The 16,589-nt window shown below is 37.5% G+C and overlaps 1 protein-coding gene across 1 annotated transcript in view; it reads right to left on the reverse strand.

Annotated features, from left to right (window-relative positions):
* The window catches only part of ZW10 (zw10 kinetochore protein), a 727,093-nt gene that overhangs the window by 671,653 nt on the left and 38,851 nt on the right, over positions 1-16,589 (reverse strand). The window contains exon 2 of the mRNA XM_044081067.1: positions 13,002-13,136. Coding sequence (XP_043937002.1) covers positions 13,002-13,136 — 135 coding nt within the window. The remainder of the gene's footprint in view (positions 1-13,001; positions 13,137-16,589) is intronic.

Consider the following 16,589-nt stretch of genomic DNA (forward strand, 5'->3'; position numbering starts at 1 on the left):
CAAATTAATGCCATATTTTGCTTACTTAGACCAGTGCTGAAATAGTTCTACACAGTGAATCTGTATCTTCTGTGACAAAGGCTGCAGGAATAGTATGATTCACAGGGCAGGCATTACCAAGAGAAGCCAAGTTATTTTTCCTGTGCAGATACTTTTCAGGACATAAGGGATACTTGTATTTCTTCACCCTCATCATTTTATGAGCATAGAATGGATAGTTGTGGTTTACATATTGTCACCACAAAAAGCATGTATGCACAGACCCCAGGAGTATATCACTAAAAAACAGAAAACAATTGGAAGCACATCATATAACTGTTGTTTTGCTGAAACAGTAGGACTAGAGTACTACAGTAAAAAATATTGCACACTGTGTACAATAAAACTGCATGTTATCACGGAGACCAAACACAAGTGTCATCCCTCCAAATGCCTAACCAGTGAAATACTGTACATAAAAGCAGTGTCATCTGGCAGAGACTTTGGACCAAAGTGAGACATACGTAGGACAGGTTGGACTACAAGACAGGAGCTGGACTTTGGAATTAAGCAGATATATACATGGTCATGCAGTTATCTACTACTGAAGTCTATTGCTCTATACAGTTTTATTTTACTTGCAAAATCACTAAGTAGTAGTGATACACGAGCTATAGTATCACTGCAGAGGAGGCAGGTTATCTTTATAGTTTAAATATATAGGAGCCATTATTTTGTCTTATGCAAGATGTTCTCATTTTCTTTTTAATACCACATGTAAATGTTTTCATAGCACATAAATGGTTGCAATTGTCAACATGTACACATTTAAGACTATTAAGAAACTTTTCTCATCCCTATGCATTTTACTTGCAATGGATGCAGTGTTGCTGCACCATAAATATGAACCGTGCACATACTTTTATGCGGGATATACAAAGACTATGCGCACTAGTCGTGCACTACAGGACAATAACATTCTTACACGATTGCCAAAATTATATCAAACATATAATTCAAGGCATGTTAACAGTACTTATACCTACAAGTCATTAGACTATCTTTTAATGCCAATTTACAGGAAGTTTCAACCAATTCATACGTCATGATATTTTGGTTCTTAAAATGGGGGTGATGTGGTCATTCGAACCTGTTTTCCACTAATGCCAAACTTGATTTCCACAGCTTTCCTTCTAGGCAGTATGTGTTTCTCCACATTTTCATTGCAATTAGCCCTCCTTATATATTCTATTTCTGTTACAAGCTAATAAGCAGGGTATGCAAAACCTGTCATCACTCTGGTCTTGTAGTTAGAGTGCTTGGTTGGGATGTAGACGGCTGAGATTTAGTTTCAAGTGTACTTGTCCAAGGTTTTGTCCCTCATGGATAGGGGGAAAGTACAGTTGTGTACACTTACCATAAATGCAGATGTTCCAAGTGTATTCACTGTTGCAGTCATTACATTTGGGTTACCTGCTTGCAGGTAGCCCTCAGTCGGCCTGATTAACAAAGTCTTGGGTCCTGCGTCGGTTGTTGTCCCTTCTTAAGGGAGCATTTCCAGTGGGAAAGCCAGGAATTTTCTGATTCAAAAAAGAGGCTTATGGATTTCTTACTCCTACCTCAGCATAGGTCTTTAGCTATTCCTCCTGTACTAGCCATTGTTGATGATGCTTTTTTGGAATTTAGTTTGGCCCCCGATTCCTTGGCCTCCTGCTCCCAAAAAACCTGACAGATACTACAGGGTCCCAGAGTCACACAAGTTCCTTTTTAAAAATCCTACTGCAGATCCAAGGACTATTTCACAGGGGCCCAAGGGCATTATGGCTTCTACTGTTAAAAATCCAACCCCTTCTGACAGAGACTGCAGGGTGCTGGATTACTGGCACACTAAACATAAGGGCTAAAAACAAAGGAATCAAAAGCTAGATCAACAGCCTAGTAAGCACCTATAAACCTATATGCACATGTTTCTGTAGATTTCATTCTCTGCACAAAAGTCCTCTACAGAATGTTGACTAAAACTACAAAAAAACTATATATTCCATTTAACTCACTGATACAGTAAGTGCTAAGGAAAGCTTCACTAAATCAGTTTGCATCCTTAAATAGAGTATCTTAATTGTTCCAGCTACTCTGTGCTTTAAGAGACTTGTTAAATGGATGAAGTGGTTTGAGGTATGGAAAAGGATGGTGCATGCATTGATGTAACAGGACTTAAGTCAATGTTCCCCTACAGCCTGGCAATTTTTTTTTTGCCCATGTGATTTGTATCTTAAACATTGCTGTATTACTAGAAGTCTTGTATTTACATGCCTGAGTACCAGACTAGGTGTCTGGGTGCAAGTCAATTTACCCATTATGAACAGAAGCGCAGTTGACAAACGGTTAAGGTCTTCACCTCCCAAGCAAAGTACAGTGTTTAAGCCTGACCTCTGGCCCATGCCTCTGTGGAGTTTGCATGTTCTCATGTCTCTGTGGTGTACCACCTCAAATCATGCTGGGAGTTTACAGTTTTCACCTCAAACTCACCCAAAAGTTAAGAAGAGTAATGGGCAGCAAAGCAGACTCCTGGCCATTAACTGTGGTGTTTGGGGCACCCTAGGTAGCAGAACATGGATTACAGATTGAGTGCTATGTCAGGGCTAGCCACTCAATGGTACAAAGTAGCTAGAGGTGAGTGGTCATATTGACTTCTGTGGATAAAAATGAGTAAAGGTATTTGCCAGTGATAAGTGGGTTGAGGACCTGGGCTATTCAGACCTAGGACAGGGACCCACGCTAATGGTGGGAGAGGTCTGTGTGGCTCTCTTGGTCGGTGTGTGCCAGCAGTCATGCGTTAATAAGCTCCTGGTTAGCCAGTGTCCAGCTGCCCGGGCTGGGTTACCTGGAATAGCTCTGTTGAGGAAAACATGACACAAAACCCCATAAAATAAACCTATCTAATATGAATTAAAGACTACTGCATTATGACCTACCCCTTGGTATCCCTTCCCTCCACTGCATTTGGCCATCACAGCCTGCTACTCCTCTGTATGGACCACACCTTCCCACAGGGAATGCCTAGCTGAATGTTCCTGGATGGGCACACTAATCCCTACATGCTAGCACCTCAGACACAAGAGACACTAATCTACTTTGGGTTACCCAAACTGTAGTTAGGGCTATGGCCCTCTATGGCACAGTGTTGGCTCAGTTTTAAAGATTCTTAGGATCTGTCTTTCTTCCTTCTCTACACCAAAGTCAGATCATCAGGCTTCCAAGGGAGCCCTACTGTTTTGTGCTGGCCAATTTATTGATGTTCAGGACACCGAACCTAAAAGACCAGCATCCAGTTATGGTGGCAAGACCTGGAGAAGAGGAAGAAGGTTGGATTGTCCACACTTATTTTTTTGTGCGACCCTGGAAGTGTCAATGTTTTGACTAGCAATCTCCCATGGGTTTATATGTTTTGGGTTCAAATAATCACATCTGGATTAAATGAGATGCACAATTATTCACAGTAGACTTGTACACATTATTCAAGCCATTCAATATTCAATACATAAAATGGTAGAAATTCACTTTGGTCAATATAAAGTTAATAAGCAACCTCCTTTCTCCCTGCCCCATTAAGGGACTCCATCTTCATCTGCATGTCAAGGAAGGGTTCTGTTTTACAGCAAAGGATACAGTGATCAGCAGTTTAATGTGGACAGCAACCATCTGTGATCACTCACTTTGCTGATGCTCAAGTACAGCATGCGAATGCACTGCTGCATTTCCTTTTTCGTTTAACCTTAGCTTCTGGCGGAGATTAGCTTTGGTCACCAAAGGCACTTTTAAAAAATGATTTAAGCTGCATAAACACCAGCGCCAGCTAACGGCACGCAACCTTGGAAACGGCCCCAAATCGCGTCTGCTTACTAACGGAATAAGGTCCGTCGAAAAGGTCCCGCTAAATATCTAATTTTTTCCGTTATTACTGTTTAAAAAAAGAACAAAAAAACATCTTTTTTGCTTTTTTTTTTTTATCTAACTCGCTATAGTTAAACTCCTTTTACACCCGACACAATGTAAAATAGCTGCTGTGAGATAGATGCGATCTCCGTTGCTTTTAACCTGTCTCAGCTTATTTTAATGGGTTTTGATTTTAAATGACAGCAAAAAACAGCAGCGGAATAGCGGAGCTTTTGTTTATTATTTTAATGTGTTAAATGTTAAACCCATTTACATTTTTAATAAACGAGATTTGCATCGAGATTTTGCATTCTGCTCTGATACAACTCTGTGGGCGATGCTGTACCATCAGTACATGCCTGTTATGAACACCAACACGCAAACACGGAAGGGCAGCAAAAGGCATTATACAAATGCCATTATTTAGAAAAGTAATTATTTCTTTATTATTTAAAAAAATGTTTATAATATAGTAAATAACTCTTCTGGGTGTGGGTAATGCTGGACCCACGGTTGTCTTTGTTTGGTCCCCGGCTCGACCGACCAAACCCAACCACAACGGTAATGGGTAAATTACCCACACCCAGGCATGGGTTATTGCTATAATAACACAATAAAAAATGTAACACTAACACAGTAGAAAACGTCAAAAAGTGCAATTTAAGCAGGTAAATGTACTTAACTTTGAAAGATGGCACAGGATTGCAGCAAAACTCAGAAATCTCAGCTGTGAAGCAAAGCGTTTGCAAGCTCTCATGAAATAAGCCAGGCACAGAAAACTACTCTCTGCCACCAGAGTTTAGTCCAGACCCTTCTTAATGTAAAAACACCAGGATAAGCAGAAAAAGTGTTTTCTGGTACTCTGCTTAATTTAATCAGTTTTCATGGCTTTGTAAAACAAATATCAGTACGGACAGTATCTCATCTGGCTGCACTTACTACAATCTCATTTGAATTTCCGAGTATTAAGACTTTAACAGAGAAGAAAATAGATTACTCAGTACATTACATGAAGTACTTTTTGCAAGTCTTATTTAAATGGAAAACTGAGATCACATAAGATGTTATCGACTGTTTCCTGAAGTATGTAATAGACAAAATGCTGAACAGTGTGATAAGTGCCTTAATTCTTGAACACACAATCCAGATCGCAGAAATAAATTTTAACAAATCCCAATACACTGTAATGGATTCCTGATCTGCGTTAGAGTACAGAACATAGTCTACACTTAATGTTACAGAAGTATCCAGTAATCAGTTTAGTAATGAATAATAGGAGAGCAAGGCTTTAGTAAGAAATAAAGCAAGCAGTTTCTTCTTCAAATACTTTTATTGAAATTCTATAAATCAGCAAACAATAACTAATCAGCTTAGTATCCACTTCAATATATAATATATGCATTACAAATTATTAAACCAATATATATACACTTATCATAGAATATTTCTCAAATTAGATCAATTTTAACCATAAACGACATTCTGTATTTTTGTTTTTCCTTTTAATAGTAGACATTTTGAATTATTGCAGTTAGCAGCGTAGCTGGAGTAAGTCAAAGGCGCATCTGCCCCAGACACAAAGTACTAGACATATGCAAACTGTCCTTCTGTCCACTGCATTGCTTGGGATCAAATAAATCTTTTCCATAGTTTTCCAGACTGTTTATAGGTTCCAGAAAGGAGGACAGGCTTGGATACAAACATGGAAACTGGAAAACTGAACAGCAAAAGTTTAGATGATAAATATCAAACCACAAAGCTTGTGCGAAAGACTTATTTTTGTTTCTCAAAAAGGCTGTATACATTTGCATTCATACACCATTAGCTAGCAATCATCTTTGATTCAAAATTTACAACTCAGCAACCAACACTTTTATTATTATATAAAAATCTCAATTCTAAATGGCGTGACTTAAGTAGACATTTCTAAGAGAATACTCTCCAAACTAAAAATGGTTGTAGTTCTGTTGATGACATTAAAATAATTGGTATCTATTGTGGTTAACGATGAGTATGATCCATTTAAAAGATCTTTGATACATTTAGAAGTCTTAATTGTTTTAGACACTTTGAATAGATATGATTTGCTCATCTTACCATTTGATAACCAGAGTGACCAAGAAGAAGGAGATATTCTTTTCCACTTTAGAGACTACAGACTTTGAACTATAAATACATTTTCCATATTTAGATCCAATGTAGCAATTAAACAGTCTACTTTTTAGCTCTTTGATCCATTTTAAGATTCAATGCCAAAATATCAGATCCCTACTTTTTTAAGCCTAACATTTTTGAATATATAACACACCATGAATTCTGGTGTAAATGTTAAAGGGAATAAGATAAAACGCTGTTTTTTTTACCTCAACATAGTTATATGCATGAGTTCTAAATGTTTTACTATGGTACCTAGGCAAGTAGCATCTGCTTGATTATTAGAGTACTTAAGTAAAAATGTATTTAATAACCTGTGTAATATAAGCCAGTCTGGGTTCCTCTATTAATAGAGGCAGTCTATTTTTACTATAATTCCAAGGACAGAAAGATTTTATAAATCAACTTTCAATAATAATACAAGTATGTAAGAAAAGCAGGAACCCGTATCTTTATCCAGTTTTAATAAATGACAAACTACTGTATATTTCCATCATGCCGGTATGTTAAATGGGACTTTTAAACTTCCGAATTCTTTCTTTAAGACAAATACTATGTTGTGAGGCAATTGTTTATTCAACTCCTGAATAATGCTGTCATTACATGGAGCTTTGGTACTCTTCAGCCTTCTGACTTTGTCCTTTATTTCCGATACAGAAACACATTTCGCTTTTTTTAATTTATTCCAGTAACACTTTTTGTATATATACATACTTAAGAAGGTGTCCAGTCCTTGCTTGGTCTTCTGCACTCCTACCTTTGGCATTATTTTTTTTCTTAGTTTTTCTAAGTAAGCCAATGTAGTATTATTTTTTTCAACAACCATGTATTTTCTATTACTACCAGGAAGAAATAATATAGTTGCTGTGAACAGTTTCATGATATCATTTTAATAAGCTTTTTAGAGTCAGGGAATAATAATGCAGTTTGACTTTTTCTACACTGCTAGAACCCTTGTTATGTAGGATTGAGTGTGCATTTACTGCAAGTCCTCAACTACTATTAGCTCACAACATAATTCCCTGTTGCCACTCACTTGTATTGACAAGTGTCCCAACTCGCACTACTACTAAGCTAACTAACCCTTCCAGAGCCCTCACCCCAACCCTAAAAACAGCTCCCAATCGCTCCCCAACCCCACCTCTGAGCCAGCACCTGATCGCTCCCCAACCCTAACTCTGAGCCAGCTCTCAATCGCTTCCCAACTCTGAGCCATCTCCCAATCATTCCCCAACCTCGAACCAGCTCCTAATTGCTCCCCAACCCCAACTCTGAGCCAGCTCCCAATCGCTTCCCAAACTAAAAATTCCTCTTTCATTCCTAAACCTAAGGTTCCCTCCCCGTTTCCCTTCCCCACTTACCAGTTCCGTGACAGGACCTTGATGGCATCAGGCTGCTGCAGCAGCTGTGCACCTGAACTTGAGTTCAAGCAGCTGTTTGGCCAGGTGGGCAGATGGGGAAAACAGCAACTCGGCTGTAAGGGTTCCTATTAGTAAGCAGGTAGTCTAGCTTCCTAGACTTATTACCAAAAGATTAGTACCTTTACTGCTCTACTGCAAAGAACAGACCTCATGAGTTTTTGATTTTGTACCAAATTTATAAGGATAATGAGAGTGGAATAAAGAATCTAATTTAGAAACGTTTTTGACATCTATAAGATTAAGTAAACTTGTAAAGTTTGTTAAAGTTTTAGCAGATGCTGAAATTCTGGGTTTATTGATTGCACAAGTGTCCTTTTTGCAGAGTATACAAAGGATAAGATTCTTTTTCATATTCAGTAATGACTATACACAGCATGCCATTTTCATCGCATATGAATCAATAAGGCTACGCATTATGGTAAGAGTTTCTCCATAATATATTGCTGTACCTCCTTTGCTTCTCAAAGTTAGAGCTTGCAAGTACTATATATTCTTTTGTATTAAATCTCCTAATATTTTCTAGCACTAGATTTCTATAGAAAAGCTACCTATGCTTTATGTATTGTTAAATACTTAACAAGACTGTTATTACCACTGCTAAGGCTATTTACCCACAGAGAAACATTTTAAGAAGACATCTGTCACCTAGAGCTGCTAGTTATTAATCTATGATCTCTCTTATAAACTAAATCTCTAGAATACTGTTTGCATAAAAACAAAATGTAATGAATTGTTGACAAGAGGCAAAAGTAAAAAGTTAAAGGCTTCAAAAAATAAACTAAACAGACTCATATCCATGGAACTTTAAGTTCCCTTTTTAAATTGGAAATCCATTCAAAATTGCCATTCAATATCTCTAACTCATTTAGACCCATTGATGCTTCCTAATTTTACTTTAAAGATACACACTGCTACATAAAAAATATGTTCAAACATAACGGGATCAAATATCAACAAGTACACTGTATCAATACTGACAGATATGACTAGAAAGATGCATCTTTAAGTTCATCTCCCCAATTATCTGTTCATTATTTCCTTTCACATTATAGAGGGGACTCCTCGTATCGCTCATCATTCCATTTAAATTGGAATGCTTGTTTATTTTTTTCTTCCAAGTTTTTCACAAGTTTCATTCTCTTAGCGCCTTCAAGACTGTTCAAGTTCAAAGAGTAAAATCATACATCATTTGCTTGACAGTAGGAGCTGTGATGCCCGTGCACTGGCCCAGCAATCAAGGAGCCTCAATCCTCACCCCTAACACCAATGAGGGGCGTCCACGTTGGGAAGGATAACAAATACACACATAGTGAAAAGTACAGTTTCCCTTAAGAGCACACAGAGATCACAGTCAGTCTGGGGCTGGTTTCGCCCTTTCTCTCCAGATCCCCAATAAAACTCCCCCACTGGCAGAGCTATAGGGTCCAGATGTCAGCCTAGTGATCAAGCTAAAACCTTCAGCACCCTTTCTGTCTAGCCAGTGCTTCATGCCCCTGCCCAAGTAGCTGACACACACACACACACACACACACACACACACACACACACACACACACACACACACACACACACACAGATATGGGTTATATACAAGCACGACACTCCTGGGGAAGGCTAGCACAGGTTCTTGAGCTATGCCCCTTCTGCCCACACTATACGGTAGTACCACTTCCCACCAACCACAAATATCAGCTACTAATAAGGTCCTTATCAAAGGGTGTCCAATTATTACTGTGTAATATCTAACTGGTGTGACTGAACAGTAAGAGGACTGGAGTGGCTTTGTACAGTATCACTATATACATGCAATGTACTCTAGAGCTTAAATTATCTCTACACAAAACAGCCACAGTTGAAAGGTTTAAAAATATTTAATAATAAATAATAAAAACACAAGACAGTACTTACTACATGTGCTAGTCAAGAGTTCACAGATCACAGAAACATGCTTAACATAATAATAAACTTACATATGGAGCAAGACAGTGCTGGTGATGTTGGATGTTCCTAAGACAAATGTAAAATGCTCTGATTTTCCCTGTCCTTACATTGATAGCACAGTACTACTGACTCATTTCAGATTACATCATTTTTTTCCTGGTTCCCAGGCTAACAGAAACTCCAAGTTTAACAGCCCTTTTGATCTTACACCTAGTCAGGAAGCTACAGCAATAAAATACATTACACATGCAAATTCTAGCAATTAACTCTAGTCTCAAAACAAAAGAATCAATCTCCTGGTTCAGACACCATGGCTCCAAGCCCTGAGATCAAAAACAGTCAAAATGCTTATCAGCTTTCTTACAGCTGCAGTTCAACATCCAATAAACATCTAATAAAGTATTTTCACATTTAAGAGAACAAGCTTGTGGCTTATATTAATATTTACAAATGACAGAATTATCTACAAAATTCTATCTAGCTAGGCTGGCAGCCTTCACATATCTTCACAGGGGCCATTACCATTCATTAGCTTTTGCTTGCATAAACTGTTTGCATGGCAATCTTATAATGAAAAGCTACTGATGTATCATAATGTATTCTTATATCAAAAATGTATATATCTTCATTCATAAAAAGTGCATATTTACCAGCTCCACCACTGAATGGTGCTACTGACCATTACTCATTTGGTTGTCCCTAATCCAGACAGGGTACTTGCACTTCTAGAGACACCCACATGTAGGACTGATGGCAATGGCCAGTGAGAAACAAAACTCAGTAGGGGAAACTGCTCATTGTGATCCTCAATAGACTCAAGTTTCACAAGAGCAGAAGGCACACACCAAAAGTCCTTTTCAGGACTACCAACTTATCTCTATTTAGGTCCACGTGCAGACTGTAGTATACGTCCTACTACTGGTGCTGAACCTGCATATTTGCTGTTGTGACTTACTACAGAAATGCAAAAGTTTGGAATTCACATTGCCAAACACAAGTTACACAACCTTTTGGTAAATGCCACCGACCTGCAAAATACAGTGCTGCTATGTGTACTACTGGCAGCAAACAAATAGTTCATAATTATGTCAGCATATCATCCCTGAATGTGGGCTGTGTACAGAAACACAAGTGGGCTAAAGGTGAAGCACTGCATGTGATGCAAGCATTTCTATAAATTAAAAAGACATACGCTGTGATAGGCACTGGTATATACCAAACATTGCAAAAAGTATAACATGCTCTGCCTTTGCACTGGGTCTACAAAGAATGTCACCAGAAATGGTGCACAACTAGCTGTCTATACCATACATCATTCATAAAGGCAATCCACGTTTCTGTATTAAGTCTCCTTCATAATCTGTACCTGTTAAAATTCTGTGCTCACCTTCAACTGCTGTAGGAGCATGCACTTTGTGATGACTTGACCTAAGTACGTCGCTGTACACAGTGCTCTACATTAACTCAGCACAGTGCTCTACATTAACTCAGAACTGCAGCATGTCTCAATCGCCATGTGACTTTTTAATAAGCATCTTACTATCACAGCATGGAAAACACAAAAGTTATGCTCTTGGCACATCTAAAAGGTAGACTCCACTACAATCCAATTGGTCTCATCTCCCCAGTACCTCATATGAACCTTTTCTCACCGTGAAATACTCGAGTGCCCCTCCAGATGTGACCAGTCTTTTGGTAACACTTCAGAATATTACAAAAGATACCCAAAATCCCCCAGGACATTCTAGACTGAAACCATGTTTGTTACACCTGAAGCATGTGTAACAATTGGGGGAAAAGTTAGTACACCTCTTTGAAATATGGCCTGCCTTTTTCCATTCACAGTTCCAGTATTATCAGGCAACGGTGCACACTGTGAAATCCAATTCCTAATCAGTGGTACATCAAAAATACTGCAGGAGGGAATTTTACTCCTGCCCAGGGCCATACCACCATGCTATGATTCATGAAAGTATTATGTGCAAATGTCCCCATCATTGTCTGGAATCTCCACTTTCTGGATCTTGAACAGTCACAATACAACATACCATTATGGGTCTCTAATGATGTGGCTAGACTTTGTGGAAAGACACCAGCCTGTCCCACAGGAGTCAAACAAGTATTAAAACTTGTTTACAATATAACTGTATATTACTGAAGACCTGTCTTAGAGTGAATATGGGGTTTATAAAAATGGCTTAAGGAAGTAATAAAGCCCTCTGTTCATGGATTCTCAGGGACAGCATCTTGGCAGTATGACTTAGGATGGTATGGGTACTGCATGAAGAGGTGGAACAAATAAAAAATACTATGCATGTGTGTGTGCACTGAGAGCATTGGGGAGTTAGTTTCATGTATTGTAAAACTCATTTGCACCAGAAATGCCCTGGTATATGCTTGTTAAAACTCTGCCAGGGTAGAAACCATGTACTGAATCTAATACTGCATATGACCAGTCAGCAAACATTAAACACCATTTCTGAATATCAGTTAAAAAAAAATCATTCGACTGTAACTTGCAAAATAAGGCAATGGGAAAAGAAATGCTTGGCACTGCTGAACATCACACCATCAACTAAAGCCCAAATTAATAATACTGTTAAATCAATGCGGTCAAACTTTACCACATTTCTAAAAATATTCCACTGCACAACCTAGTGAGAGGAAATATTGCCACCTCTCAAGAGTTAAACATTTACTTCTGTAAGACCGGTGAACATTTAAGCAAACTTAAAAATGTGTTAACCCATAGAGTAGTGTCATAACATGTTCCTAGTGAGAACCTTCAAATTGGGAAGCAGAAGCTCAAGACTACTCTGTGGCCGTGGCGTAAGTGGCACCCGAAGAAAGCAAGCTATAAGCTCCATATGGAGTAATGAGTGACAAGCTCCCAGTGTAACAAAAGGTTTCTATATACAAGGAATCTTCCATGTAGTACAAGTGCTGTAAGAAAGGAGACTCTGGTGCTAAGACAGAAAGAGGTTAGGCAAACTAGAAATTTCCAAAGATGAGCAAACTGTATTTCACTGTGCTGTGAACTACACCTTTAAGGATACATTCTGTGCTCAGGTCTTGGGAAGACAATAATTCAAACCAAACAGTATCCTACCATCTGCATTACGCAATCCAGAAATATTGCTTGAGAAAAGAATACACAGATAAAAATCATTCAGGAAACAAGTTGCATTTCATTTTAACTTTCTGCCCACGTCCCATAAAGTAATAACAAAAACGATTTTGCAAAAGCCCCTACAAAAGGGATCACATCATTACTACCACGGCCCTACCTTCCAGCCAAAGAGATGATAGTTACATTTTTCAAAGCAGGGTTATTCTCTCCTGTCTCAAAGGCACTTGCCACTTATAATGAAGCAGTTCAAGCATTAACCCTGCAGACCTGAAAGGGTGGCTAGAAATGTTTCAAGAATCATCACTTCAACTGCATACTTGCTACAGTAATACCTTACAATAAGGAAAAAGGAGCGAGACATGCAGTTTACCCTAAACCACCAGAAAAAACTGCCATGTAATCTGCAATCACAAAAGTAGTAGCAGACATTCATTTCTTACCTCAGTCTCAACTCTTGATTTCAGGAGATCAATTTCCTCCGTCAGGCCATGAACTTGTACAACCAGTTCTTCTGCAGTATTCAAAGTTGGAAGAAATTCTTCATATTTTTTGTTGATCATTTCACAAACTTCATCCTGGAACAGTTAACATAGATAAATTTAGCCAGAACAGAACTCACAGATTCCTTTCACCGAAGACTTGGTAAGGTTACCAGCCAGGCAATGGTCCAGCCAATACATCACCTACCCCCAAAGCAAACTTCTCTTCCATAACCAAGAAGGCTTAATGTTAAAGCAACATCTGTATTCCATTCCAACAGTAGGTATGGAAACTGATGTTGACTGTATTAAGCATGCATGTAAATAGACACACAGACAGACAGACAGACAGGCACACACACAGACAGAAAATGTGGAGAGACAGAAACAGGCATGGAAATATAAAGATGTATAAACAAAAGCATGCCAACTCCACACGTGCACAAAAATATGCATGACACTGCTTATTTAATCCAAAGATGCACTAAACTGGCGGATACAGACTAAAACTGGAAGTAGTGATCAGATGAAATGCTTCTGGGAATTTTTAAAAGTTATGGATTTAAAATAAAGATCTGTTAGAGGCAGTTCCATCCTCCTCAACATAACTTCTCTCCATCCTCCACTTTCAGTGCTACTGGTCTAGAGTTGCTCTTCCTTCTCTCATTAACACTTTTGCATAGCTGCTGGAGAAAAGGTTACCCATTATGTACGATGAAAGGTTAAAAGCACTATGGGAAAGCTGTATCTGCCAAGGGGCCCTAATGCTAGCAGATTTACTCATGTCATTAGAAGACGGATATCCTCTAATCAGTTACATGTTCCATCCTACTTCTAAATTAATCTCGATTACTAGCAATTACGCATACTACCTCACACATACTACCTCTGTCCTACTTAAATGCAAATCTGCTTTAGAGGTGACCTTCAAAATAAACCTACATATCTAGTGTTTCTCTCACTCTAACAAATGAGAATGCTTGCCAAGTTAAAAAGATTAAGTAACAATTAAGTACATGTTAAATGCTCTAGGTTATACTCATCCAGCCGTCATAATAAACTTTAATACAAACAGCACAAAAAATTGGAGAGTACTACCTCAACATAAAAGTGTTTTCCCACGTCCTAGTGCATGGCACTGAAAAAAAATACTTGACTTAACTATGCTACATCCTAAAGGTTCAGCAACCCCTCTGAAGCCAAAGACAATGTGTGAAGTGTTATAGGACAGATTACTTTTGTAATTGTTTTTATTTTCTTTTTGGTACAGAGATGCTCTGACTTAGCCATATACTGTGATCCCCCTAGACTTATTTCTGGGAATAAAAAATACATACTAATATATATAGAAAGTTTAACCAAATAAATTTGATGTTGAATGCTAGAAGTCACCCTAAGCATACAATAGAATCTATCCCATATGGAGAAATGCTTAGGATTAAAAGATTGAACAGTGACATAAAAGAATCATATGAAGAAGCTCAGAGGGTGGCTGTGATGTTTATTTCAAGAGGTTATGAGATGGATAACGTGTACGGTAGCGTACAGAAAATATTTAATAAAAAACAAGGAGGGATAAAAGTTAATGTAGGTGGACATAAAAAAAGAAAAGAAGCTGTAGAAATGACATCTGGAAAGGAGAACATGTTCTTTGTTACTAAATATAGCTTATTTTCTCAGAGATTGACAGAAGTGGTTAAGGAATACTGGGAACAAATTAGAAGGGATGTTCAATCATTATCACGAATAGAGTTAGGAATTTCTTACCAAAGGGGAAGAAATTTAAAGGATTTTCTGGTGCATGCAAAATATAGAAGACCTATAGAGAAAATGCTGGAGAATGTGGAAATGAAAGGAACATTTCCCTGTGGTAAATGCTCTGTATGCCAGCATATAATAACAAAACTAGAGAAAATAGGGGGAAAAAGATTTAATACATTGGGAACGTATTCTTGTTATAGTAAAGGTGTGATTTATGGTTTAATGTGCCCTTGTAATAAATGTTATATAGGGGAAACAAAAAGATCTTTGGCAGAACGAATAAAAAAGCATGTGAGAGACATCAGAAATAACAAAATTCTCAGTCCTGTAGCTGAACACTTTAATAAAGAACACAATGGTGATATAAAAACCATGAAAGCAACAGTGTTGGAACAAGTAATATTACAATATGGAAATGTAGAGTTATTGAAATATGTATCGAGACAGAAGGAATCTATTTTAATAATGAAATATGACACACATACACAAGGGTATGAACAAGGAATGCAACTGGCATAGTTTTATATAATGTTTAACTTTAAGAAGAGACTTGAATAATTGTGGTAATTTAATTGTTAATTAATTAACAGAAATTGTATAAATAAGATATCTTAACAATGAAAGTTTTTACTCTGTAAAGGCTACGGCCGAGGCGCTAAGAGAAGTGTGTTCTGTGATTAAAAGTGTTTGTGGAAAGTAGAGCTGTTTTTCACTGGTCATTCTGTTTTGGTCGTTATAGTTATTTCTGGGATAATTTGTGTACTGGGGTAGACTATGGAACAGCAGCCATCGTAGTAACACAATTCAGACAAAGATGTCATGTCAGTCCTACTGTGAAGCAAAAGTTGAGTGCACACATGAGTAAACCAGTAATCCAACAAACTGACCAGCACCACGACTGTAAAAACGCTTTTATTGAACCAAGCACTTGTGCAGATAAAAACACTTGGCGCTTTCACTCACTAACATTGTTGGGCATAATCAGAGTGTAAGTTAATTGACACAATGTACATATTGTAAAATACTGGAACTAGAAATATGTTCATTTATACCAGGTGGTATAAATGAACATATTTCTAGTTCCAGTATTTTAAAATATAAATCACATTGTATATGAATTTTTATTATGTAGGAATGTTTATACACTATATATTTTACATAAATATGGCAATATATAATATATACTATACACTATATATTTATATTAAATACATTATTTATATATGTAATTGTGTTATATATTTTTTTCATTTTGTACATATACACATTTGGCACAGTAACATAATTGTATGAAATATTTTTATGTTATAATGCATATATATTTTTTTTAAACACAACTTCAGATATAAATAATATATATATATATATATATATATATATATATATATATATATATATATATACATACATACACACATACACACACACACACACACACACACACACACACACAAATATTAGTACATAAACATTTTATTTAAATTGAATGTTTTATTGTAATTGATGCACTTAAAGGGGGTGTGGTTTTTAGATATAAAAACCGAGTGGATTGGATATTTAGAAACACAAAGTTTTTTGCGTTGTATCCCGCAGAGAGCTTCTAACGAAGGGTTTAGTGATATTACCCTAACTAATTCACAAGAGGAGCTACTTACACTACACAGACTTCCTGAAACTAACAACGGAAGGATGCCAGACGGTCATTGTTCGAACAATGTCATTGACACAAACGCCACTACTGTGAATGGCAATGGTTCAGGGAACGGTCTTGGTACGAATGCTGGGGAC

The sequence above is a fragment of the Protopterus annectens genome, chromosome 8.part0, assembly GCF_019279795.1.
Source record: "Protopterus annectens isolate FY-2018-M chromosome 8.part0, PAN1.0, whole genome shotgun sequence".
In the NCBI taxonomy this organism is placed as follows: Eukaryota; Metazoa; Chordata; order Ceratodontiformes; family Protopteridae; genus Protopterus; species Protopterus annectens.